The 26,735-nt window shown below is 50.6% G+C and overlaps 1 protein-coding gene across 14 annotated transcripts in view; it reads left to right on the plus strand.

Annotated features, from left to right (window-relative positions):
• CCDC13 (coiled-coil domain containing 13) overlaps window positions 1–26,735 on the plus strand; it is a 63,872-nt gene that overhangs the window by 8,842 nt on the left and 28,295 nt on the right. For 6 of the 14 annotated variants that reach the window (XR_002800672.2, XM_023620650.2, XM_023620649.2 and 3 more), the window contains exons 2-12: window positions 3,161–3,387; window positions 5,253–5,401; window positions 9,043–9,185; window positions 10,790–10,879; window positions 14,778–14,894; window positions 16,114–16,218; window positions 18,190–18,351; window positions 20,812–20,988; window positions 22,534–22,740; window positions 24,924–25,063; window positions 25,510–25,662. Coding sequence is in view for 13 of the 14 variants with exons in the window: in XM_023620649.2 (XP_023476417.2) it covers window positions 3,161–3,387; window positions 5,253–5,401; window positions 9,043–9,185; window positions 10,790–10,879; window positions 14,778–14,894; window positions 16,114–16,218; window positions 18,190–18,351; window positions 20,812–20,988; window positions 22,534–22,740; window positions 24,924–25,063; window positions 25,510–25,662 (1,670 nt within the window). In the remaining variant the exon portion in view is untranslated. The remainder of the gene's footprint in view (window positions 1–3,160; window positions 3,388–5,252; window positions 5,402–9,042; window positions 9,186–10,789; window positions 10,880–14,777; window positions 14,895–16,113; window positions 16,219–18,189; window positions 18,352–20,811; window positions 20,989–22,533; window positions 22,741–24,923; window positions 25,064–25,509; window positions 25,663–26,735) is intronic. The other 8 variants (XM_070237912.1, XM_070237915.1, XM_023620654.2 and 5 more) reach the window with 2 other exon arrangements.

Genomic DNA, 26,735 nt, shown 5'->3' on the forward strand with positions numbered 1-26,735 from the left:
TGGAACAGCCACACCCACTCATTTACATATTATCTACAGCTACTTTCTGCTACAGTGGCAGAGCACAGTAGTTGCAACAGAAACCATATGGCCCACAAAACCTAAAATACTTACTATCTGGCCCTTTACAGGAAGAGTCTGATTTGCCTAAATTTAAAAAATGGAGTCCGATTGTTAACTTACATTATATCCCTGGGTATCCCATCTTTTGAGACACCCCGTGGTACTTGGCTATGACTGTTGCCCATTTAGCAGAGGAGTCCTGGGATTCCTATAGGCCAAGGGTCCCCAAGACCACCCTTAATTTTCAATGGTTTGATAGAAGCACTCACAGAACTCAGAAAAGCTGTTATGCTCACAGTTACAGTTTATTACAGTGAAAGGGTACAGACTAAAATCAGCAAAAGGAAAAGGCACATTGGGCACATTAGGACCACCCCTGTGGAAAGGGTGGAGATAAGTACAATGTGAAGATGTAGATGGAGCAGTTGAGGGTGTTGGGGCAGGGAGCATGTTCTTCCTGGAGGATCAGGAAAGGACATGGTGTTCATGCTAGGCCTGAGGGAACCAGCAAGATCTAAGCCTGTGGGCAGTGGGGACAGAGGACCAAGGCGACACTAGAACCCAGCATTGTGAAGGGGACAACATGAGGTCAAATCCCCCAAAGCCTTTAATGCCTTTGGACTTGGTTTTGTGACTAGTGGGCACCTACGGAAGCTCTTTAGCCCAGGGACATGTCAGGCTCAGAGCTGTGCTTTGGAGAAAGTGAATGCAGGCCAGACTGTAAGTGGGGTGGGAAGAGGGAGAGGGGCAGCGAGGGCAGTAGGGGCCAGTTTGAGCAGTCCTGGGGACAGAACCATCGGTCATTCGTTCACCAAATACTCATTTCATGCCTGCTATACACCTGGCTCTGATACAAGCACTGAGAATACAGCAGTGAACATCACAGAGTGCCTGTCATTGTGGGGCTGGCAGGGAGGGGGAGAGGCTATCAACAGATAAACAGATATGGAATGTGTCAGGAGAAATCTGAAACAGGTAAGGGGCATGGGGAGTGAGGGTAGGGATGCTTTCTACAATAGGCTGGTGAGGAAGGCCTCTCTGATAAGATGACATTTGAGAGAAGAGAGCATAGTGGTTGGGGGAAGAGCATTCCAGGGAGACAGAACAGCATGTGCAAGTGCCTTGAGGTGGCCATGAGTGTGATAATGAGAGAGGTATCAGTGGGGATGAAATATGGGGACAGATTTGAAGACATTTATGGAGAATCAACAAGATTTATGACTAATTGGATCATGGGTGGATGATGTGACTTGAGTTTTCCTAACACTAGCTACGCTTTAAAATCAGGTGGGGGGGCATTTAAAAATTCCAATGTTGGGGAGCCAGCCCTTTGGCCGAGTGGTTAAGTTCGCACGCTCCACTTAGGTGGCCCCGGGTTTCACCGGTTCGGATCCTGGGCACAGACATGACACTGCTTGTCAGGCCATGCTGAGGCAGCATTTCACATGCCACAACTAGAATATACAACTATGTACTGGGAAGATTTGGGGAGAAAAAGCACACACACACAAATTCCAATGTTTGTGCTCTATTATTCTGTTTATGTCAAGTTCAAAAATAGACAAAACATCCAGAATGTATAAGTAAGTCTCACTACTCAAGAAGACAGCACAAATAAAAAATAGGCAAAAGATGTGAATAGACACATCACAAAAGAATACACAAATGGCCAGTAAGCACATGAAAATATACTCAATAGAGTTTGTCATTAGGGAAATGCAAATTAAAACCACATTGAGATACCACTACATACCCACTAGAAACACTAAAATTTAGACTGACTAGACTAGGTGTTGGCAAGGATGTGGAGCAACTGGAACTCTCATACACTGCTGGTGGGAAAGTAAAATGGTATAGTCACTCTAAGGAAAAATTCAATTTCTTATAAAGTTTAGCATAAATTTACCATATAACCCAGCATGTCCACTTCTAGGTATTTACCCAAGACTAATAAAAACATACGTTCACACAAAGGCTTTCTTGTATGTGAATGTTCATAACAGCTTTATTCATAATAGCCGGAAATGGAAATGGCTCAGGTGTCCAACAACAGGTGAATGTGTGAACAAACTGTGGTGTATCTGTACAACGGAATACTACCCAGCAATAAAGAGAGATGAACTAATGACACGTGCAACAGCAGGGGTGAATTTCTGAAAGGTAGTGCTAAGCAAGAAAAGCTAGGCACGAAAGACTATATGATTCTGTTATATGAAATTCTAGAAAAGGAAAAACTGTGGTGAACAAAAGTGTATCCAAGTTTGCCTGGGATTGGGACTGGCAGGGAGACCTCACAAAGAAACTTTTTTTGATGTGATGGAAATGTTTTATCACGGTGGTGGTGGTGGTTTACATAGGTGTGTGTATTTGTCAAAACTTATTTGCACACATAAAATTGGTGTATTTTATTATATGTAAATTATACTTCAATAGAGCTGAATAAAAACTCATCTTCCATGGCAGGGGTCAGAATAGTGGTTAACTTGGGGGATGATTGACGGGAAGGGACACAAGATAGCCTGCTTAGGGATAGGAAGTGCCCTATACCTTAATCTGAGTGGTCACCACAGGAGTGTGTACCTATGTAAAGATTTAATGAGCTGTACCCTCAGGATTTATGCACTTTACTGTATGTAAATTATACCTCAACTTTAAATTATACCTCAATTTATAAAGGTAATGATGTCTGGGCCCCATTCTAAACATTGGGATTTTATTGGTCCAGGGATATGCCCAAGCTTTGTTAGGATTGTAGGAGCTCCTAGGAGATGCTGATGTCCAGCCAGAGTTGAGAGCCACTGTCTTAGGGACAGGAAGGAGTCAAGTGTGGCATCTGAGTGATAGGGATTATTCTGATGCCATTTGCAATCTGGTGGCACGTTCAGGGCTTGGGGAGGATGCTCACCTCAGCTTTGGCTTTCAGGGGATTTGCGGTGAGGGTGGGGCTTCCGAGCTTCCACATGGAGACACAGGCAAAGCTAAGCAGGAAATACCAGAGTCGGGGACTTTAGAGGGGGCTGACTGTGTGCTGCGCACCCTTGGGAAATGTGTGCTTCGTGGAATTTGCTTCAGCTCAGGCTGCTTTTCCTACTCCTAGGGCAAGATGGCAGCGGATGAAGGCTCGCAGGACACCTTGCGGCTCCAGTTCAAGGCCATGCAGGAGATGCAGCACAGAAGGTTACAGAAGCAGATGGAGAAACGGAAGGAAAAGGAACTGAGCCTCAAAAGCAAAGCTGATGACCAAAAAGAGTCCTTGGAGATCTCCGATGGCCTCAGCCTCCTCCAAGCCAGGGAGCAAAACTCGAAAAACAGCTTCGAGCTGAGGTAAATACCAGTTTGAACTCTCCCTGGAGCACTGCAGGGAGGAAGGGAGGGTGGGGGAGAAATGACCACAGACAGCTAGACAATCAGGGTGACTAGATGTGTGTTTCTAAGTTGAGAAGAGAGGTTGTTATTGAAGACTTGCATCTGCTGGAAGACCTGCGCTCCTGCGGACGTAATGTGTTACGAAATATGTTTAAAAACCGTTTAAAGTCAAACTGACATTTTGAAACTCATCGGGGTGTATAGTTTATTCACTTCAACTTGCCTATGCAGTCTCTCTTTCATGAAGACCGTTTTTGGGTTTCCGAGGCACTGGGTGACTGACTCTGTGCATTCACAGGCGCTCATTGCTCCAAATCTCATCCAGGATCATTCTCCTGTGCGTCCCCCTTACCTGACACATGATGACACATAAATATACCTATCCTAAAGAAGCTCTCGGTGCGTTCCTTGCTCTTTACAACCTCCTACAAAAAGATCGAAAGGAGTCCAGAATCTTCTCATTTTGCTTGAATTTGACAATGGTGCACAGATGCGTATTGATTTATACTGGTTATTGGAAGCAGGAGTCTGTATTGATACAAAATTCTCCGCTGGTCATTTTACTAAAAAATCACAACAGTTGTTGAGCTCTCTCTCTGCTTCTGGTTTTGCCCAAAATCTGTTTTCTCCATCTTTAGATTCTACTTTTTATGGTTTCTCAATTTTCAAAATGTTCTACTGAAAATGCTATTGGGAAAAAAAATAGATTTCTCAATAATTGAAAAAAAATTCCTATGACTCCTAAATATTAGCTGTAAGTTAACCCCAGAACTATTTCCAAATGATCTTTCCCCACATCAGAGAAATTTGAATTGGTGGAGACTTGAGACGTTGGTAGAACAACAACAACAACAATAACAGCTGTTACCTAATAATTGCTGTTACCTAGAACTTCTGTAAGTTATTTGCTTCCCGAGCACCTGTCTCTAGGGAGCCTGTTCCATGATAACAGTAGAAGGGACCACAGACGCATCAGTCACGTGTTTCTCGTGTTTTAAAATTCTGAAAAGAGCCTTGCAAGGCCACTTGTAACATGCAAAACGACCACCTGTTCTGATTTTCTGTCAGGTTTACCTGGAACCTAGAGATCCAGCCTCACCTAAAGGCTTAGACCATTCCTCTTTGCTCTTCTAATATCCATATGCAATTAAGACTATAAATTTCCTTCTATGTATCAATTTAGGTGCATTTCACAAGTTTTGCTATATGTTGCTTCTGCAATCAATCTGTTCTAAATGCCTCGTTATACATATTATGATTTCTTCTTAATCCATAAATAATTTATGAATGTGGGTTTTTTTAGTTCCAAGCAGATGATGGGTTTTGGGTTTTGTTTTTTATTTTATTTTGCTATCTTTTTAGTCTTGATTTCTAATTTTAGTCAATTGTCATTAAAGAAAATGGTCTGTATAATGTCCATTATGTGGAATTTCCTAAGATTGCCTTTGTAGCTTATAATATAATACATTTTTATATATGTTCCACAGATGCTGGAAAGGCATGTGAATTCTCAGAGTGAGGGGTTTGATACATCTCTCTGTTGAATCCATAGTAAGCCATGTTGTTCAAACCTTCTTTCTCCTTTCACTTGAGAGAGAGAGAGAGAGAGAGTGTGTGTGTGTATGTGCTTAATCACTCAGTTTTGAGAACAGTGAGTTAAAATCTGCTCATTGAGGTTCCCTGAATTTCTCATTCCTACGTTGTACACACCAGTTCTTATCACCACCTAGTGCCCAATCATGGTCAATAAACCCAGGCAGTGGAGGTCTGACCCCTCCCATTGGTCCCTGTGAAAAAGCAGTAATTCTGCCTTTGCTTTGTAGGGTGCTTGAAGATGAGATTGAACAGCTTCGAGAGCAGCTCAGAGAAACAGTGGATGAGAACGGGCGATTGTATAAGCTGCTGAAGGAAAGGGACTTTGAAATCCAACACCTCAAGAAGAAAATAGAAGAGGACAGATTTGCCTTCACAGGTAGCTCCACCATTGTGGCGACAGTCCCTGCCCTGAAATCCAGGTGGGCTGCCTGGATGCCATGGACCTACCCATCAGGGCAAATAGCAGGTTCCAGAGGGCAGGTGCCCAAGAGAGAGTGCCAACGGTCAGCTGTGGTCAAGCTTGTCCTGGAAATGAGACAGAAGAGGGGAAGAGAGCAGGCCAAGGAGGCCAGTATGCCAGGACACGGGAGCACGGGAACAGCAGGGACAGCACGGCAGGCATTCCAGGCACAATTGGTGACCCAGGGGTCTCATGACGAGGGTTCTCTGTGTTGCTCACTGCCTGTTCGGTGGGCCAGCAGGGTCCATTTTATGTGGGTGCTCTGGCTCAGATGTTGCATCACGGACGTGAAAAAGCCCCAGTAGAAGCAGGCTTTTACTCTACAGCATTTGCTGTTGCTGCTCCAGAAAGGCGGACAAGACAGGGAAGTTAGCTGTTCCAGGGAGATTTCCTTGGACCCAGCAGGGTCTAGGGTGGACTTTGGCCCTTCAGGTCTGGGCTGGATCTTGGTTCTGTTGGTAGAGACTTTGACCTTATGGGTCTGGTGGGGACCTTGGCTTTGTTGGTCTGGGGATGACCTTAGCCCTGTGGGTGTGGGCTGGACATTGGCTCTGTGGTTATGAGCCAGACCTTGGCCCTGCAGATCTGGTGAGGACTTTGGCCTTGATTGTCATCTGCTCCATGTATGCCCATTGAGCAACTCCCAGGTGACTGACTAATAAACCAGAAAGTCGGTGTCACCATCACAGAGAACAACAGGCCTTACTCAGCATCTGCCAGAATGTTCCTCCCTGCCTTTGAGAGTCAATGCCTTTAGGGGTGGACACAGCCAGAGGAGCAGTGCTGAGTTAAAAAGCAGGGGAAGTTGGCATCCTACAGCCCCTTGGTGGCCTGTTCCTCCTTCCTCCATTCTTTGGCTGTTTCTGTCTAAAATGAAAACACATTGAAGAGAAGGCTTTGTGTTGTGAGGACTAGAAACACAGACAGCCTGGCTCAGGGTTCAGATGCAAAGGGGCAGCTTGCGCTTTTGCAAGGCTGTGGAGAAGCTGCTGGACTCAGGGAGAGCAGGAGAGGCCTTCCCACCCCAGAAGACCTGCCAGGGCCCGGGACCACTCCCTCTTCTCCAGCCCACCCCGTATTCCCTGTCTTTGGCTGTCTCTGCCAGCTTTCTCAGGCCTCACCTGACTGCCAGCCCTGACTTTCCCTCAAGACCCCTGAAATCCAGTCCTCACTCTGAAGGCACCGTTTCTGATTTCTAGCTTGGCATTTTGAAGAGAAAAGTCTGACTGGCCCGGTTCGTGTTTTTAAACCAGGCCACAAGTCACAGGCTGCTGACAGCTGATAGACTGGTTTTCCTTTGGCTGGATATTTAGTGATTTCTTTAGTGTTTTTTTTTTAACTATATTTCTTTGTATAATTTTTTAATGATAGCTCTAGTGATTACAAAACACATACTTAACTTTTCACAGTCTACTTAGAATTAATATTTTACCACTTCAAGTGGGATAAAGAAACTGTACCACCATATAGGCCACTTTCCTCCCCGCCTTATATTACAGCTTTCATATGTGTTACATCTGTATGTATTGAAAGTCCCATCAGACAATGTTATCATATTTGCTTTCAACCATTCTACATATTTTAAAGGACTTAAGGAGACAGAAATAGTCTACTGTATTGATCCAGATATTTAGCATTTCTTTGCTTGCCCGTTCACTGATGCCCCCATTATCATGGGGTGCAGCTTCAAGAGTGGGGCTTCCCTGGAGACAGGGTTGGGAGAGAATAGGAAAAAAAACCCAGAGTTTCCAGTTCTCTCTGAGCCCTGCTTCCTGCCCTCTGGATGAGCCAGGGCTTCTCTTAGACCCCTTGCTGATGTCTGGTTCCAGGATTTGTACTGCTTTAGAGCCCTGGGAAGAAAACACAACCCAGAGAACTCACCCCTGGACCATTTGTACTTCTAGTCTGGCTTCCTCCCCCGTGTTCTGAGCCCTTTCTCCTGACGTGTCATCCTCTTGAGCAGACATGAGGTTGCTGAGGGTAGCTACTCCTACTTGCCCTACTCACCGCCTGGCCCTGGCCCGCAGCAGCAAGCCTGGGCTGAAACGATTTGAAAACCATCAAGTACTTTTGTTTATTTTCCACCAGTTGTCACTTTCAGTCTTGTTCTGAGGTGCATCACAGTCATGTTGAAAAGTAGGCCTAAGGAAAAAAAAAAAAAGTAGGCCTAAGAAGGTGTCTCCACAAGTTACCCACTGTTGGAGTGTCAGCCTTTAGGGAACTTGCAGACCATCTGACCAAGCCTGCCTTTGCACAGATGGGGAAACTCCTCCAGAGAGGGCAGGAGACTGCAAGGCTCCCCAGTCAGTCAGTGGCCAAGTGGGGCTAGCTCCCCCTGCCTGCCTTCTGTGCATCCCTGATTTGCATCCCTCCAGCCACCTCTTCTACAGTCTCCTGCCCTTGCCGACTGCCTTCCAGCTACTTCCTCAGATGCTCCAAATTCATTCCTGCCTCCAGACCTTTGCACTTCTATTTCCTCTGCTTAGAAAACTCTTCCTAGTTGAGAATAGTCTTCTTCATGGCTTGATCCCTCACTTCATTTATCCCGGTCTCTGTTCACACGTTACCTCCTCAGAGAGGCCTTTCCTGACCCCTTCATCTAAAATAGCATCACCCCCAGCCCTCTCATCCCCTTGTCCAGCTTCCGTTTATTTTATGGCACTTATTCCTCCCAGATGTTAGAATACATATTTATTTGTTTTTTATTATCCATCTCCCATGCTAGGATGTAAACCCCTTAAGTCTTTTTATGCACCATTGAATCCCTAACGCCAAGAGTGTCCAACACTTGGTAGAAACTCAATAAATATTTACTAAATGAATGTATGCATCTGTATTGGTTAGGTGTTACCACAAAATTCTGTCTAAGAAAGAACCACATAATCTCAGCAGCATTCAGCAGTAAGCATTTATATAGCTCAAACATCTGGGGGTTAATTGGGGATCAGCTGATCTAGGCCAGGCTGGGCTAAGGTGGTTCAGCTTTGTTCCACCTGTCTCTCTTCCTCTTCCTGGAACCAGCCAGCTGGCCTGGGTATGTTCATTTTATGGAGACGGCATAAACGAAAAGAAAGAGTTTAACTATACTAGTGCTTTTAAAGCCTCTACCGCGCCTTTCCTGTTAATATTCCATTGGCTAAAGCAAATCATTGGCTGAGCCCAGCGTCAGACTGTCACAGAGGGTTGAATGGGTGCACCCTACTCACTGGAGGGCACAGGAAAGTTAGAGGGCATAGGGTGTGGATGTGTAACCCTTTCACTGAGGAGCGTGAAGAAGTGGAGCAATAAACTTACCTCCCATAGAAGTAAAACTCTGCTTCCCGATTTTATCATTTCCCTAGAACATAGTGAATCTCCAAGTGGCTGCCTTTCCACTCACTGGAGTTAGGTTTCAGGATATGTAGGTCTGTGGTGACTCTTCTGAGCCTCTGCCCTTTCATGAGTCTTCACACCGATCAGCTTTGGCTTTTAAAACCCCAGCACTATTGGTGGTGCGGCATGAGTTTGATGTGTAAGCCTGTGTTTTTAATTGACCTCACTGTTTTTCTTCATTTTAGGGACAGCAGGTGTGGCTGGGGATGTGATTGCCACCAGAATTGTCGAGCTATCCAAAAAGAACCGGGTGCTGATGGCAGAGTCAGAGGGTGCAAAAACCAGAGTGAAGCAGCTCAGCAATCGCATCCAGGAGCTGGAGCGGGAAGTGAGGGGCCTTGCCTCTCTCAGTGAGGGACCCTGGGCCGCTCCTCCAGAGAGGGAGCCACACTTAGATGCTTGGGGTCCTTCTGAAGGGCTTGTGGGTCAGCGTTTGCGATGAGTTCCTCAGTCTTTGTCACATCCTGAGAGGGGAAAGTGTGTTGGGAAGCAAGGGGGACACAGGTCATGGAGAGGTGGCCCGACATAGTGCTTAGGACACAGACCTGGAGCCTAACTACTGGGTGTGGATCTCAGCTCCATCACTGACTTGCTTGGTGACTTTGAGCAAGTTATAAACCTCTGTGCCTCATTTTCCTCCATCTGTCATATGGCGATAATAATGGCACTCACCCTAAGGTTTTCTGAGGATTAAATGACTTAACATCATAAAATGCTTAGAACAGTGCCTAGCATGTGGTAATCCCACTAGATAAACGTTTGTTAAATAAATGAGCAGCGATCTTTGCTCATTTGAAGGCAGAGCCAGGAGCATTCCACCAGTTGGTCTCACTTTTGTCCATCTTCTTCTTTCTGCTGCCCCGCCCTCCCACAGCTAGTCGCAAACCCCTCCAGTCGAGCAAGGGCACAGCCTGAGCAGTTCATGGTCCCTTAGGAGCTGGAATGGACTCCATGTGCTAGAGAAAACCTACGGAGCTTCTCCTTATATGGCTAAGGAGCCGATGCTGGAAGAGGTTAAGAGGCTTTCTCAAGTCACACAGTGTGTGGTGGTGCCAGATTTTAAACCCAATTCTGTTGCTTTCCACAATCCTCCTCAGGCATTATACTTGGCATTGATTTAGAGCTTCTTTATTCTATAGTGTATTTTTTGAGAACCAGCTCAGGCTCTGTGCCAGGCCCTGGGGAGACTGTGGGGAGCAAAATAGGCATGGTCCTTGCCCTCCTGGGAGACAGACCAACGCAGAGGGCATCTTAGGGAGGGGAGCATGCACGGTGGGTCCCTGGAGGATGAGAAGGGGCCGGATTCAGAGAGGTGGGGCAGGGGCCTCCATGCAGAGGGTCCAGCAGATGCAAAGGCCCTGAGTGGGGAAGAAGGCCTGAAAGCAGACCAGTGTGGACGAGAGTGGAGCAAGATGAGGTCAGAGAGGTGGGAGGGTGGGTCATGCCCAGCCTTGTCAGACAGGGTGTGGTCTTTGTGTGAAGAACAATTGGGAAACCAATAAAGGGTCGATTGACTGTATAAGGTGGCAGTCTTGGCCACCAGGCCATGAGTCTATATGGCAGGCTTCTCTGACCCTGTCTCCTCGTCTGTAACGTGAAGTCCATAATTCCTTTGCTCTCTGCCCCTGGGACTATTGTTAGAACTCCAGGATACAGACCATGGCTGCAGTATTATTATTTATTAAGCTGCTAGTGAATCCTAGGGCTCTCTACTGTACGATTGAGGAGTGGGGCAGACAATCAATGAAAGCTTCTCCCATCACAGAGCAGTTTGTAGAGGAGAGTTCTTTCATCATTAATGATCCTGAAGTTGAGCTGAAAGGTAAACCACTGAGGCTGGAACCACACTCAGTGGTGGCAGCAGAGCACTTTATTCAGGCGCTGAAATTGCTGAGCAGAATTCAATATTAAGTGCGAGGTTTGCTTTTCCAGCTGCAGACGGCCCTGGCCAGGCTGCCAGCCAAGGGGGCCACTGATGCAGGAGCCAAGCCGCCGAGGGCCCAGATGGGAGACAGAGCCTTGGTATGAGTTCTCTTCTGTGCTGGGGAGTCTGTGAGGCAGCCATCAGCCTGGGCCTCCCCGCTTCCATGGGAGTGTAGGTGCCTCTGTCCAGGGTCCACCTCCACCCCACTGCTGAGCCAGTGCCACCACTACAGCATCCTCAGAGCAGCCGTCAGGGAACAGTAACCAAGTCTATGGCCTGAAGTCAGTAATGCCCCAGTAGAGGCCAGTGAGGCTCTAACTCTGATCCAGTCCCCAGAGAGCGAGCTCAGGAGGGAAGGCCTGGTCCAAAAGGCCTCCCTCTTTCAGCCCAACTGTAAAGGATCTCCTTTACAGCATCCTTGCTGGGGAGACATCCAGCTACTACCTTAACCCAGGGACAAGGAGCTCACTACTGCCCCGTGGAGCCCTGGTTTTGAGGGGGCAGTTCATATTGTGAGAAATCTTCCCTTTGTGGAGCTCCAAATCTAGAGTAAAAGTGACTACTGGGAGTGGGGGCTTGTTCCCAAGATTCCGTTTTACTAAGCCAGTGAGCAGTCCATGAAACCCAGGAGATGAGAATTGCAGCTCCATGAAAGGAAGGCACTCTGACCCAGTGGGCTATAAGGGAGTGGCATGGAGCCCAAGCCAGACAATAAATATCCCAGAGAACATCCCGGGAGGCCTCCCCAGGGGTTTTCTTGGGGAGCCAGACCAGTTGGTGAAACAGGGAGTCAAGCCTCAGGACTCCCCGTTCAGTGCTCCTCCGTTCAGCCCCACCTCCCCTGTTGCCTTCACGTCAGGATCAAGCTGCTTCATGCCTCGTCTTGAGAATTCAGTCCGCAGTGTACAGTGTACAGTGTACAGTGATGGGCCCCTTGCGTCCCAGGGGTGAATATGTCTCCTGAAGGCTGGTCTTGTGTGAACCTGGGGAGACAGTAGAGGGACTCCGCCCACAGCAGGGGCTAGACTGAGTGTTCCTCAGGGCCTTTCCTGGTTCTGAGGTCCCTGCTAAGCTGCCCCTTGTTCATCCAGAGCATTGAGCACCTCCATGTCCTTCACTAGAGCTGCCTTGGTGGGAAACTGCTTGTTCAGTTACCTGTTCATCCTGAGAGGCTTATTCTGAGTCCTGTGACACAGGGAATCAAAGACAGGGCCTGTGTCCCCAGGGGTGTCCAAGAGGGGAGGTGAGTAGAGAGCCCCCAGGCTCTGAGTTCACAGAGGGAGCGCACCCTCCATCTGAGGCAGCTAGGAGGTGGGGTGGAGGAGGCCTTCCTGAGCTGGGCCTGGCTGGAGGAGGAGGATGAGGGAGGGCCTTGCAGCAGGAACAGTGCAAGCCAAGGCTAGAGGCCGGGAACACTCAATATTCCTACTCCTATTCCCTTTGCTAGCTGGGTGTCCTCTGGATAACATTGGGCTGCAGCCCAGGGCCTGCGGTGGGGAAAAGGGAACATAAGCCAAACAAAGCTGGGGTGGGGTCACCTAGGAGGAAGGCCTTGAATGGCAGCAGGAGCAGGAGCTTCAGCTTGATTCTGTGGCTGCGTGGAGCCTGGGAGGTTTCTGATGAAGAGTGGGCAATGGGCTGCAAGTCTCACTTCACGAGAACTATGTGTTTTCTGGGGCATCTTCTGATCAGAGAGAGAACAAAAGCAATGTCCCCCTCCTTAGACTGTTCAGGGCGGCCCAAGCCAAGCCACTCTCCAGAGGCCTGCAGGCTACCCCACATTCCGACTCCAGAGCGCCAAAGCACATTCCAGAGTGGAGCTGAAGGCCCTACCTCCCCTCAGCATAGGGCTCCATGAGGCATTGTCTGCTCCCCATGGACTGCGTTTCAGTTATTCTCTCAAAGAAAATAGCCCGGGGTGGGGGAGGGTTATGCCCATACCCAAGTCCCCCACAAGGCCTGTGGAATTTCCCTCTGGGCAGAAGCAGCTCTGAAGTGACAGGGAGGTAAGGTTGGCCCAGCTGCCCCAGATGGACGCAGTGGGGCCAGGCAGAGCAGAGTGGGTGGTGGCTGCTCGTGCATCTGGCCCTCAGACCCCTTTGCCAGCTGCCCACCCAAGCCAGGCTTAGCCCCTGGCATCGTCCTCTGTCAGAATCTGCCCCAGACAGCACCCTTTGTATGCATTATCCTACAACACTCACAAGCACCCGGAGGCTGATATTACATACCCCCCTACACTTTACAGATGAGGAAACAAGGCTTGGAGAGTGGTGTCGTTGCCTGGGTTCCAGACCCAGGTCCAACCTGTGCTCTTTCAATGCTCCAGGCAGGGGTACTGTAGGCACATGGGAAGCTCATATATTCCCACAGCTCCCGCACCACCCCCTGTCAGGGCCAGCGGGGCTCTTGGCACCGAAGATCTGACATGCAGCGGGTGTTGCTTCCCAACCCAGGGCAGATGCCAAGCAACACATTGGCGGTGGGGGGTCTGGGGGAGACATGTGCCCAAGAGCAGTGAGAAGGGATAGCAAGCAGCCAGAGTGGGGAAAGGACACACACAAAAGAATGTTTAAAAAGATACATTTGTGTTTCATCTAAGTTCCTAGTTTACCAATTCTGTTGGCATTTGTTGTTCTCTTTGGCCTCATGGTGGTGCTGTGAGGAAGCAGGACAGGGAAGTATGTTTATACCCATTCCGTAGATGAGGAAACCAGATGAGGCCAGGCTTTCTGGACCGTGTGCCTGGGTCTGGTTTCCTTGACCAGTGGTTTTCAGTGGGGCTGTCCACAACCTCTGAGGTCCATGGAACCTCCCAGACCCAGTCTACTTGGACCTGTCTTTCACAACAGCATTCACGGGAAGTTTTGTTTGTGCTTGCTGGGGAAAGATCAGAAAGCCACTGCAGCACCCACCCTGTTTCCCAGAAGTCCAGCCCACCTGGCCAGTTGGGGCAGAAGCAGAGGGTCACAGCCCACCAGCCAACTTTCCTGCTGCCATGGTGCCTGGGCATCAGCAACAGCTTAAATTGATAGAATCAGCTAGTGCAGGGGAAGGACGAGGCTTCTGATCCCACTTATGTCACCCCCTCAACCATCTGTGTGCCTGAGGGCAATTGACTTCCCCTCTCTGGACCTCATTTTCATCACTTATGGAGGGGGTCTGAATGGGCTGACTTTGGAGTCCCTCTAATGCCAAAATTCTGTGAGCCTTAGGAACTTCTATTGAAGACAGAGAAAGAGACAGCACCTTTGAGAAAAACTTACATCCAAATAGTTTAAATCAAACATTATCTAAAAAAAATTAAAAGACGTTGCTAAGAGTTCCAGCAGGCAGAGTATTCATGGTTGCTGCAGTTCTTCAAGCCACAGAAATGGAATGTTTGGGGATTAAAATGGGTCCTTACTTCTGTTCAGTGAACTCATTGCCAGGAAAGGGAGCCCCAGGCCCAGGCTGATGGTCCTGGGACAGGGAGACCCCAAGTTAGGATGATCGTGGTCCTCCTGCCAAGCTGGAGTTGCCGTCTGTGAATGAACAAGTTCCCTCTTTATTCTGAGTGAAGATGGTTTGGCTTTGATGCCAGCTCTGGAGCACAGCAGAGAAAGTGCACACCCAGGAAGGGTCTGGGCAGTGAGAAGCCTGCAGGACTTCTCCAGGTGCTCCCTCTCTGTGGCCACTGCATGCCTCCAAGTGTACGTGCAACACTCGGAGCAAGGGATTCAGCTCCCAGAGTTGGGCTGCCAGGATTCACATCCATGCCCCATCTTTCCCAACCAGGTACCCCGAGCAGAGGGGACTTACCATCCACCAGCCTCTGCTTTGTGTCTCTAGGGTGCTGACAGTAGAACCCACCATACAGGGGTGTCTGAGGATTAAGTAAATTGCTCCATGTTGAGCACTTAGCGCAGTGCCTGGTGCACACCTGGATAAATGGGGGTATGGTTATTGTTACTATTTAGGCAACAAGTGACTGCTCTTCCTCCTGTCCTTCCCAACCAGCCGGAGACCCCAGAGGTGAAGGTCTTGCAGGACAGGCTGGCAGCCACAAACCTGAAGATGAGTGACCTCCGCAACCAGATCCAGTCTGTGAAGCAAGAGCTCCGGATGGCCCAGAAGGTATTTTAGAGCCAGGGGTCAGGTCTTCTTGTATGACTGGGATTGGGAAGAGCATGGCCGAGACAATGAGTTCCATTCAGGAGTGCTTGGCCATGCGAGTATCACGCTGCTTGCTCTGGGTCAGGCTTCAGATCCAGTAACTTCCTTCTACCATCCCTTGATACAGAACATTGGTGAGTGGGACTGCTGGCCGCCTGAGGGGCCTTGCATATATGGCCTTGTGGTGCCTGCCCAGGCCTGGGCCGAGGAGGACAGTGCTGTCCACCCAGAGAGAGTCCTTTAAACCTTCCTTGTGCTACGTGTGCCCCAGTAGATCCTGGGTCTCTCCTTAATAAGCCACCTTGGACTTGGGACCCTGCCAAGACCTGCCTCCTGCCCTCTGCTGTCTGTAATATTAGAAAATGAATAGATTGTTTGTGTATTAAAGGCCCCTTTCAAAAGAAAATACTCAGACTTGGGATGCAGGCCCAACTGGTTCGTTATTTATTTTTATTTATATAGTGAATTCTCTGGCATTTGTCTTCCCTGCTGGAACCACTCACATGGGCCAAGATTTCCAAAACAGAGTTCTATTGTGGAAACGAGTGCCGGAGACTGGGTACGCTAGATCGGGTTTCTGTGGCAGCTTCAGAGGGGCCCAGGGCACAAGCTGGAACATTTCATTTCCTCTTCAAAGCCTCGAGGTGGGGCCTTGAACACTGCCCTTCAGCAGCCACAGAGTTGGACCCTTCTGGAACCAAACATCCCCAATCAACATTCTCCGGCCCTCCTCCTTGCCGCACTCAGACAGGGCTCCTTGTCAGTGGCTTTTCACAGAGGGCAAGGCCCTATGGCAATGTACTCTCTGTAGCCATCTAGAATGATCTCAGTGACAGGTGAACAAGTTAAAGAAGCAGGTTTCGGTCAACTTTGTGGTTTGCTCATCCCAGAATATATTGAGAGCAAGGGGCCCCATCTGGGCATGTCAGCAGTGCCTTGTCTGCTCTAAGCATCACCAAAAAGTGCTAGGGATGATGGGTTTATTGCTTGCCCAGGGAGAGCTGCTCTTGGAGCATGGTCAACTGGCCTTGGGGGTGGGAGGGAGGTTGTGTAGGTGGAGACTGGGCCCTCTAGGAGCCCCATGCACCCAGCACCCAGCACTGCTTCTGCATATGCAACAACATTAGGGCTCTGGTGGGGCCCTCTCTCCTGGCCACACTGAAGGGCCCACCTGTTTCAGGTTTTGGCCAACGAGGTTGGGGAAGATGTGAACGTCCAGCAGCTCCTGTCCTCACCAGGGACCTGGAGGGGTCGGGCTCAACAAATCCTCGTTTTGCAGAGCAAGGTGAGTGAGTCATCAGACTTCTCCTGCCCCTAATAGAGGGCTTGAAATGCTCCAGAAAGACCCACAGTGATGCACATTAGAGACACAGAACCCAAAAAAGGCCTTTAGGTCCTGCAGGGCGCGCTTGCAGAGCTGTTGTTTTACATTCCTCCCAACAAGCCTGATTTTAATTTGTTATTTAACGAACAAGCATTTATATAATACTTACCACGTGCCAGGCACTGGCGTTTAGTAAATGCCAAAGACTTTGATTTGATTTACTCTAGGCTTATATTTTCCCTAGTTCATGTAAATTTGCGTGACTCTTCTAGGCTTTTTCCAGGTTTGTCTGGGTGCTTGTAGACTTTTGAAAGTTTTAGTTACCCAATAAAAACTTAGCCTTGTCTCCCTTTTTATGTTCTAAATATTTTGGAGCGTCCCTAGAGGCTAGGAACAGGGGCTCGGAGTCAGACTGCTTGGATTCAAATCCCAACTCTCCACTCACCAGCTGGGTGGCCTTGGGCAAGTTACTTCATCTCTCTGTGCCTCAGTTTCCTCATCTGTATACTGTGGATAATGATAGTACCCACCCGACAGGGTTCTTGGGAGGATTGAATGAGTCAATATGTGTAAAATGCTCAACACTCAATGCCTGGCACAGAGGAAACGCTCTCCAAAGGTTAGCTGTGCTTATTTTCCTTTTTTTTTGCCTTCAAACCAAGAAATACACGAGTAGGTGTGTAACTTCCTACTGTTTTCCAAGCGCATCACCTTCATCCCCAGGGACTTCAGGTTCACGGTTTGTGGGGGCTTTTTTCTTCAGGGTCCCCTGTGGAATCCTTAAAGTCAACATGAGGTGGGGAAAGTCTCCAAAAAACTGTAATTAACAACCAGTGTGTAGACTTGGGGTTCAAGAGACCTGAGTCTGAGTCCGGCCTCCAGCACTGGTCTACAAGTTTGGTGACCTTGGGCCAATCACTTCATCTCGCTGTGCCTCAGCCTCCTCACCTATAAAATGGAGACAATACCTTCCTTGAGGGATTGTTGTGGGTTAAATGAAATAACACATGTAAGGCACCCAGCACAGTGCCTGGCCGTCATCAGCACTCAACACGTTAGTTATCCTTGTTCTTGTTAAGTTGTGTAAGTAAATGATTAAAAGTAATACCATGTTCTTGAATGCGTCAATGGAATTACCACACAGTGCCACACGAGGGCGCTAATATGTGCCTTCAGAGCCATACTGCTGCCCTTTACCAGTGACCCTGGTGAATTTTGCCCCAGCTCAGGTTTACCCAACTTTGTTCCATCCTTATGTTGTGTCAACATGGAAACCAGAGATAGAAGGGCCCTAGGAGTTATGCACTTCAACCCCTGTGATAAAGCCATGGTTCTGTGGGATGACCTCTCCCTGCCCCTTGCTGAGAGCCTGTGAGTGCTGGGGTCCGTGCTGAGGACTTTACCTGAGCCATCTTGGGGTTTTTCAAAGTTACCTAATCCTAAAAATTACCCATAGCACTTGTTTAAAATGCAGATCCCCAGGTCCTCCCCTGGAGCTCTGACTTGTTGGTCTGGAGTGGGCCCCAAGATTTGTCATTCCAAGAAGTGTCTTGGGGGTTCCCAGGCTCAGACAAGTTCAGGACACTGAATCCTCATAACGACACAATACCAAGTGTACCCTTAGGCCCATTTCACAGAGGAAGGACCTGAGATTAAGAGAAGTTAAGTAATTTGTGCACAGTCACACAGCCAGTGAGGTTTTGAGCTGGTCTCTCAGCTTCCACACCCTCCCTTCCCTCTGCAACATCTCCTCCAACTGGCCAGGAAACTGTGTCCTCCCGAGGAAGCCTCTCATGTGAGGTTTCCACGTCCATCTGGAACTGGGGTGTTCTCTGTCTAGTGCGGTCTCCTGTCACACCTCAGGGTGGCCCCTCTGAGTAGTGGAGTCTGACTGCAGACCCATTGTGGAACGACGAGTTTTACCACCCTCAGGTTCGAGAGCTTGAGAAACAAGTGGGACAGACCCAGAGCCGGTCTGTGGGAATAGCCAGCGACGAGAGATCTGTCTATCCAGACCCAAGGAAGCTGTCGGCACAGGAGAAAAACCTGCTCAGGATCCGCAACTTGGAAAGGGAAAAACAGGAAAGCTGGGAGGTAAAGCATGCCTGGGGAGGAGGTCAGGGGGCATGTGCGAGCCGGAGATCATGACCACCCCTGCAAGGAGTCTGAGGCACCCTGACAGCCAGGAGACACCTGGGGTTGGGGTCACTGCTGTGCATGTTCCTCACGTCCTGTTGATCCAGCTTGAGCTGCCTGGCTGAGTCCTCACCCAGAGCCCATGTCATGACTGTTGGGTGCCCCCCTCCCCATCCCGTCCTGGCTGTTTTGGAGATGTTGGATCTGAAATTTCATTTGTAAGAGGAGAAGGAGAAGATCATGGCCCCAGAGGTGTGATAGGGTCGGATGGGCCTTAAAGGAGGAGAGCTCCAGGCTGCTGAAAGAGTTGGGCAGGCTGGTATCAGCACCACGGGCTGCATCTCGCTGGCTGACTTAGGAGTGTCAGAAGACAAACTCTACCAGGTTTATGCGACAAAGAGGATTTATTGGCCCATGTAGATGAAGAGTGTAGAGGTGGCATGGCCTCAGGAACAGTGGGATTTAGGGACTTGGTCTCAGTGCCACTTTCTCTTCGTTTGGCTTCACACTCTTCCAAAGGGACCTCTGGTAGTCCCAGCTTCTATCCTCCAACCCAGCCCCCACAAAGGGCTTCTCTTTCCCAGTAGTTCCGACAAAGTCTCAGAATTGAGTGTCATTGGCTGGTTTAGGCCACGTGCCCATCCCTGAGCTAATCGCTGTGGCTAAGGGTACAGGATGCTTTGATGGCCAAGCTTCAGATATCTGCCCCTGAGTGTCTAGGGGATTAGTCAGCCTCTCTGAACTTGGCTTAAGAGTGGAAAGTAGGGGCTTCCACAAAGAAAGCAGAGGAAGAACGGGGAGGAGGTGCTGGCAGGCCAAATGGGCACTTCAGTGGCCCTGGCAATGGGCTTCCTAACAATGAGGGCTTACCTTTTCACTGGGAGACTTCTATTGTGAGTCCCAATTCGGGACTGGGCCCTCTACTAGGTACGTTGTGACCACTGCCACATTGTACCTGCCAGTAACCTGGACCATCAGGTGTAAGGAGGGGAACAGTAAGACTGGAGGAGTGGGCAGGGCCAGGTCCTTCTGCACCTTGCATGCTGGTCAGGGATTTGAGCTTTTATCTTAAAAGCATTGGAGAACCACCACAGGGTTTTAAGTTGTGGAGGGACATGGTGGCGTGCAGTTTGGAAAGATCACATGGTCAGGCATGGGGGGATGTGTCAGAGGAGGCATGGGAGGCAGAAGCAATAATCCACTTGAGACATGACCAAGGACCTGCACCAAGACTATAGCAGAACTATAGTACGACTATAGCAGAAGGGTGGATGCCTGGGACATTGAGTGTTGACTTTATAGGACTCAGTGACCAGACATGGCAGAGAGAAGAGTAGGAAGAATTATGAAGGACTTTAAGTGAGTGTAGCAGGTGGGTAGAGGAGACAAGGAGTGGGTTCAAGGGAGATGGGGAATTGAAATTTGAAAATCTTGGGTTTGAGGTGCACCTGGCTCAGATTTACACATTAACCCAGAACAGAATATGTTAGAATTGTTGGACCATCCTTGACCCACAATGTGGGTAGTAGGAAGTGATCTCCTGTGTGTATTTTGTCTGCCAGGCACCCACTAGAGCCTGGAGTGTGTAGACAGCAGAGCAACAGGTGAACAATGGCTGTCTCCCATCAAAGAGCTGTAGTCCTGTAGATTCATCATGTTTTACTCTTTTTTATTTCTATAACTCACTTCATCAAGGATCTGAAAACACTTTTCCAGTGATAATTAACCCTTAAGACCAAATCAGATTATGTCAGTCACTGCCCGAAACCCTTGCAGTGTCTCAGTCTTGGCTCTGAGGGTTTACCTAATCTGGCCTCTGCCCCCATGACCTGCTCCTGACCTGCCCCATCGTGCACTGCGCTCCAGGCATGCATGTTCCACCAAGGGCCTTTGCTCTTACCCTCTTTTCCTTCAGTCTCTGCTCACATGTCACCTTTTCCTGCCATGCCTTCCCTGACGATACCATGGTCCCCCCAGTCCCTTCTCCCACTTTTCAATTAGCATTTGTCACCATCTGGCATTATCCTTCTCCCCTACTAGGCTGTCAGCTCCTTGGGGACAAGGACTCTGTCTGTTTTGTTCTCAGCTGTATCCCCAGCACTTATAACAATGCTAAGCACATAGTAGGCCCTCAGGAAATATTTGAGAAGGAATGAATGAATGAGTGACTCCAAAGCCATGTGCAGTGTGTGAGCTTCTGGTTTCTAGCTGACCAAAGTGAGGTGCAGTCTGGGGTGCCGTGCTGGAGGAAGTGAGGGATAGAGTGGCAGCTGGAGCCTCCCTTCTTGTTCTAGCTCTTGGTGGGGTGAGCAAGTCCCTTCCCATCTCTGGGTCTCAACAGTGAGTGGGAGCGAGGGACTAGATGTGGCCGAGGTCCCACTCAGCCCTGCTGCCTATGACTGTACTGTCTGATTACAGAAACTTGTGGGTGAGCGGGATGCCCTCCAGAGAGAGCTTGAAGAGCTGAAAAAAAAGTTTGAGGGCATGAGGTCCCGGAACAAGGTGCTGTCAAGCGAAGTGAAGACCCTCAAGAGTCAAATGGGGACCCTCGTGGAGAAGGGCAGGCATGATGATGAGCTCATCGACGCCCTCATGGTACGGCCCAGCCGCTCAGGCCCCCCACCCCACCCAGAAGCCTGTGACCCAACCCCACCCACAGTGAGCTCTCACTTTCTACAAAATGCTACTGCATAACCCAGAAGCTCATTGCCTTCAGATGGGCCCTAGTCCCAAAGGCCCACCCCAGGGACAGGAGCAGCTCCTAGGCTACCTGAGGGCGTACATAAGTCCTGCTGTGTGAAGCTGATGCTAGGCACAAGCCACTGGGCCTGTGGACCCCAAAGGAGAAAGAAATGGGTGAGGGGCAACGAGATGGGATTACACTGTCTATTTTTCATCAAGGAATGGAAGGGACAACTGAGGCCCCAGTACAAATCCTTGTCAGTGTGATGGCATCGATCCCTTCCCCTTGTGGGCACTAGGGGTGTGGTGTATAATGGTTAGTCACCAAGATAACCCCTAGGGTCATATATGATAACCCATTTCACAGATGGGGAAGCTAAGACCCCCACTGGTTAGATAAATCATCCCAGAGGGTACAACTGAGTTCCAACCAGGTTGCTCTGACTGTAAAACCTTTGATTAGCAAAGCCACTCTGCCTTCCTGCCCCTAGCCTGGCCCTTTCTCTCTGGGGCCTGAGGTGCCCCAGAGCTTTGGTCTCTGAATTCCAAGTTGTGCCCACAGGCCCCTGGGGTATTCACACCTGGCTTGACGGGGGTGCATGGGGGACCTGATGCTGGCTTAGGCGCCCCTTAGTCCATAATAATTGCACCAGGCAGGGTGGTGGGTGGGGCACAGAAGACTTGAAATCTGGGCCTGCCTGTGTTGATGCCTCACTGTGTGACCCAGGTCTAATTTATCCTCTCTAAGCCTCAGCTCCCAGTTTTTAAATAAGATGTGGGGCTGGTTGTCCTCTGAGGTCCCTGTATGCCACCATTCTTTGTCACTGAAGATGGCACGAAGAGAGCTGCAAACCTGCTCCAGGCCTGCCACTCACCAGCAGTGTGCCTTGGGCTCTCTGGGCCTCCCTTTCTTCCACTGTGTGGTGAGGACAGCCCCTACTTGTTCCCAGTCACTGACATCGTCCTTCCTGGCCCCCAGACAGGAAGCCTCCACCCCAGGAGTCTCCTGGAGGGCATCTCCAGGGGATAGGGTCTCAGTCAGGTGCTGAACCATCCCTAGCCAGGGGTCCAGGTACTGCCTTCAGGGCTGTCTCCCAGCAGAGTGGGATGGGGTTTCTTTACCCACATATCTGTCCCACTGGCTGAGGGGCACCATCTGAGCTGCTTTCTGTTGTCCTGAAAGCCCCTTGGATATCCTTCTTGGCCGTGATATCAGGGGGAAGGAAGTTGAGGATAGGAAAAGGGCATGGTCCCCACCTGCCTGGTTGAACTCCACTGTGGGCAGGCAAGAAGGCGGTCCTCCTGCCTCTCAAGGGAACACTATTTTCCCACTGTTAGGTTCCTGCAGGAGCAGGGAAGGGGTGGGTTGCTGGGGGTGGGGGGATGCGGTCTTCCCTTGTCCTTCCTTACCCGGGGGCCATGGCTGACCCTCACCTGCGCTCCTGCTTGGCCCCCCAGGACCAGCTGAAGCAGCTACAGGAGATTCTGGGCAGCCTGAGTCTGCAGGAGGAAAAGACACGAGCATCCCAGCACCACCTAGACCAGCAGCTCAACAACGAGGCACAGCAGAGCAGTAGCCTCGTCGCCCAGCTGCAGGCCATGGTGGCTGAGCGGGAGGCCAAGGTGCAGCAGCTGGAGCTGGAGATCAGGCAACTCAGCGTGCGGGTGAGTAGACCACCGTCTCAGCCCAGCATCCATTTCCAGGTCCAGACAAGTCCATACACCACCCAGAGAAATCTTAGCCACTTCCACTTCTCTCTACCTGCCTTCACTCAGACTATACTACGTCCTACTTGGTCGACTTTGGCTCCCTGCTTCCGTCTGACTCCCTATTCTGTGCATACCATTCCTCTCTAAGGTACTAGCCTGATTTTCTCTCTGCTCTGCAGAAAACCTATCTGTGGCTCCCCGTCACCCTCGGCCTCGCCCAGTCCTCAAGGGTCCAGGATCCTTCCAGCTCATCCTCTCCCTCCCCAGCTGTGGCCCTCATCCTCATGATCTAAGATGGTGGCTACAGTGCCAGCCTTTACACTCACATTCCAGGCAACAGAATGGCGGAAGAGAAGCCACACTTTATCCAGCTCACAGGGCACCGTGTGACTATCTCTTGCAGCCGTGCTTCCTGCACCTTCTCTCCACCTCTTCCTTTCCCCCACACTCTGGCCACATGGATGCCATTTCGTTCATCCCATGACCCTGCCTTTTCCACACTCCAGGCCTGTGCGTGTGCCTGAAGCACATGCCTTCCCTTTCCTCCCCACTGCCTCTGCCTGGCCGGCTGCCCCTCAGCCTCTAGGTCTTACCTAGTGATAAGCTCCTCCAGGAAGCTGTAGGGCCTCCCCATTTTGTGTTACCTGCCCCTCCTGAGTACTCTCCTAACTCCCTGTGCATCCCAAGCCAAACTGTTGTCACATTATGTGATCATTTTCCTGTTTTCTCTCCCACACTCCCCGTGAGGGGGCACAGACGTGGTACCTCAGTGCCTGGCACAGGACCAAGCACACAGTAGATGGTCAATAAATGCTTGTCTAATGAGTGAGCACCTGAAGATATTTTGCCTTGGCAGTGCCTTGAGGGCACAGCCTGGTCTGCTAGAAGTCAGGCACCATGGGCCCCGTGTGGCTCCTTCCTGTGGTGGTGGTGGTGCTGAGGGTGAGGGGAGTTGCTGGCATCTGGAGAAGGATTCCTTGACATTCGCACAGGTTTCCCAGTGACAGAGGAGCCTCACAGCCAGGCTGACTGGTATAGCCAAAGTTGTGTCACTCAGCAGCCCTGTCCTTTATTCCCAGGGCTCCATGGTCCAGTCAGAGGCATGGGCACCCAGGAGCCCCTCTGCCCCAGCCCCAGGCTGGTGTTGGCTAGTCTTGGCAGTTTGTCCTGTAGCCGTCTGTCTCCAGGGGCCAGGGCAGCCTGCGGCCACAGGATTGACTGTGGTAGAGAATGCTGAAGCCCTGAGGCTGAGGAAGACCGGGGACAGAGTATGTGGGGTAATGAGTGGGGGCATCACCTTGCAGTCCTCACCCTGCTTGTCATCCCAGGCTCTCTGGGGAGTGAAGTCTGAAGGGACACACAGGAACATTCCAGCGTCTTCACCTCACCACTGTCCTGGCTCCAGGCACACAAAAGAGGACTGACTGATCCTTACCTGAGAGGTCACCACCCAGTTGGGGGCCAAGCACTACCCACCAGACAAGTTGGCACACACTGCGAGTCTTCTCAGAATGGGTGGGGCTGGGGGACATGCCAGACTGGGGCTGTCTACCCCTTGATGGTAGCCTGGCCTCCTGCTGGGGGTTCTCCAATGTTCCTTCTTCAGCCCAGCCTCACCAGCTATCCAGAAGAGGTGGGGTGTGGGGAGGGAAGGGAGCCTGAGCAACCCAGGCTCCCCGCAAGGCTGCCGGCCCTTGCTGAGGCCCTGCTAGCCTCTCTGGCTCTGGGTGTCTGGAAGGTCCAGGTATCTCCAGCTGTCAAAGGCAGGTGGCCTCCAGTCACACCTGGCATTCATCCACATGTGGGTGGAGCTGCCCGGAGAGGTGGGCCCACTTGAAGACATCAGTCTCTGATCTGCCCCAAATCATAGGCCACACACTTCTCTTCCTACCGAATGTAGACCAGCTTCCGGCCCAGTCACCACCTCACGCCTTGGAGCTCCCTTTCTGAAGAGAGGCATTATTAGATGTCATTATCATGCAAAGAGTGCCTTCACCAAACAGGCCTCGCTTTTCACTCCTGAAAAGAAGCCTCTTTCATATCCCCTAAAAGCTCTGAATTGAGCCAAGGTGCCCTCCTGCCTCTCCAGGCATCGGAGCCAAAGCCCTGAGAATCGACCCCAGGTCTCTTCCCTGCAGTATCTTCGGAATAGAGAAGTAGGCGAGGGGTCCAGGGGGCCCGAGGTCAGCCCCGCCTCCACCAAATTCCCGGAGGACCCGGGCCTGACCAAGTCCCCGGCATCAGCAGGCGATCACGTTGGCAGGCTTGGATCTTCTCGGTAAGAAAACGATGGGATGGAGGGGTTGGAAAGTGAATATTAGCTACTCAGAAGGAAGGCTGCTTCCTGCTGCCTCTGTGGGGAAGCCACGGGTGCAGTTTTAAGATGACTGTGGTGTTTTCCATCCAATACATGGGTCTCTCCTGTTCCGTTAGCCCTGCATCTGCGTGAAGGAGCCAGTTAGGCCCAGATATTATTTCTTCAAGTGCAGCTGGTTGCAGCTCCCTGTAAAATCCTCTCCGAGCTCGCCTCAAAATACCTGCTTCTGGGATTGTCAGACCTCTGTTGGATTGTGCAAGGCTTTGATGTCTCTTGGTTCTGTCTTGTTTTGAGCAAGCGAGAGTTCTGGAAAGAAGGGCAGCAAATCCACAGGGCTGCTACCAGGGCCAGCAGTGGCCACCTCTTCGGGTTCCTCAGACCCCTGCTGGCCCCTGCTCTCCTCCCAGCTGGGCGCTTGCAGAGGTGAGGCCCAGCCTGCCTTCCCGTGGTGATGAGCCCCTTCTGCCTTGGCACAGCTCCGTGACCAGCCTGGGCCACACACTGGTGGAATCTGCTCTCACGTGGCCTTCCCTGCCCAGTCCTCATGGGGCCTCACCCAGGTACGAACCCAGGACCCCTGGGCCCTCACAGCCCTTCTCATCCTTAATGGCTCAGCCACCATTGCCATCCCATTGAAAGGAAGGGAAACCAAGGCCAGGCCAAGTCCAGGAACTCTTCCAAAGTTACATAAGGACATAGAGGGTTTGGTGCCTTGTCCAAGATGATAGAGTAAGTGGCTTCAGAACTAGAGTCTTGGCCTCTAATTGGCAGTCTAATATTCTTCCTTCTACCACAGAGTTAACATGAACCTTCCAGGGCCTTGAGCCCAGCACCTTCCCTTGCTTTCTCTTGCCCATGAGAATTAGTCTCTAGGGGGAGAATTTCATGTCATATGGGTTCCCACTTTAAGCCACTGATATCCACTCCACTCTCTAGCCCCCTCTTTGTTGATAGAATCAAGCCTTAGGGCTTAAATGGGCCCTTTGTTCTTGCTGCCAGCTCACAGACAAAGGGTGGCTTTGTCCTGCCTCTGAGTTCTGTCCTGAGCCCTGCCCACTGTCCCCTGGAGCCATGCTCCTGCTGTCAGCCCCACCTCCACCCCTCAGGCAGGTCAGCTCAGGTTCTGGTCAAGGCCTCTGAGTGGCCCTTGTCCCACGTTTGACTTGCTGTGGGACTCGGGCAAATTGATCCTCTCTTGGTTGCTATTTCCCAAGAAGTGCCTGAGACGCTTCTGGCCTGACATTTGGCAGCACAGGGACCATGGGCCAATGCCAACCCTGCATCTTCCCACTCATCAGCCTGGGGTCACAAGGTCACTTGGGGGAGAGTGGGCCAACTCTGAGCCTCAGGGGCATGTGCCACACTTCTCACACCACGGGGAGAATGGGCAGGCTCTGTCTCTCTGAGGTTTTAGTCACAGTAGTAGGAGCAGGAGGATGAACAAGATGACCCCTCAAGGTCCCTTCCAGGCCTGTGTGCTGTGGCCTTTGTACTCACAGGGATGCAGGAGCCAGTGGGCTCCTGGGCTGCCCACACTGCTGGTTCCCAAGCTTGTTTCTTCCACAACACACAGAAATTTACTGGACCCAACCATGTGTGCGCCCTGCCCTTATGGAGCTTACAGTCCCCTCCC

The sequence above is a fragment of the Equus caballus genome, chromosome 16 (assembly GCF_041296265.1).
Source record: "Equus caballus isolate H_3958 breed thoroughbred chromosome 16, TB-T2T, whole genome shotgun sequence".
NCBI lineage: Eukaryota > Metazoa > Chordata > Mammalia > Perissodactyla > Equidae > Equus > Equus caballus.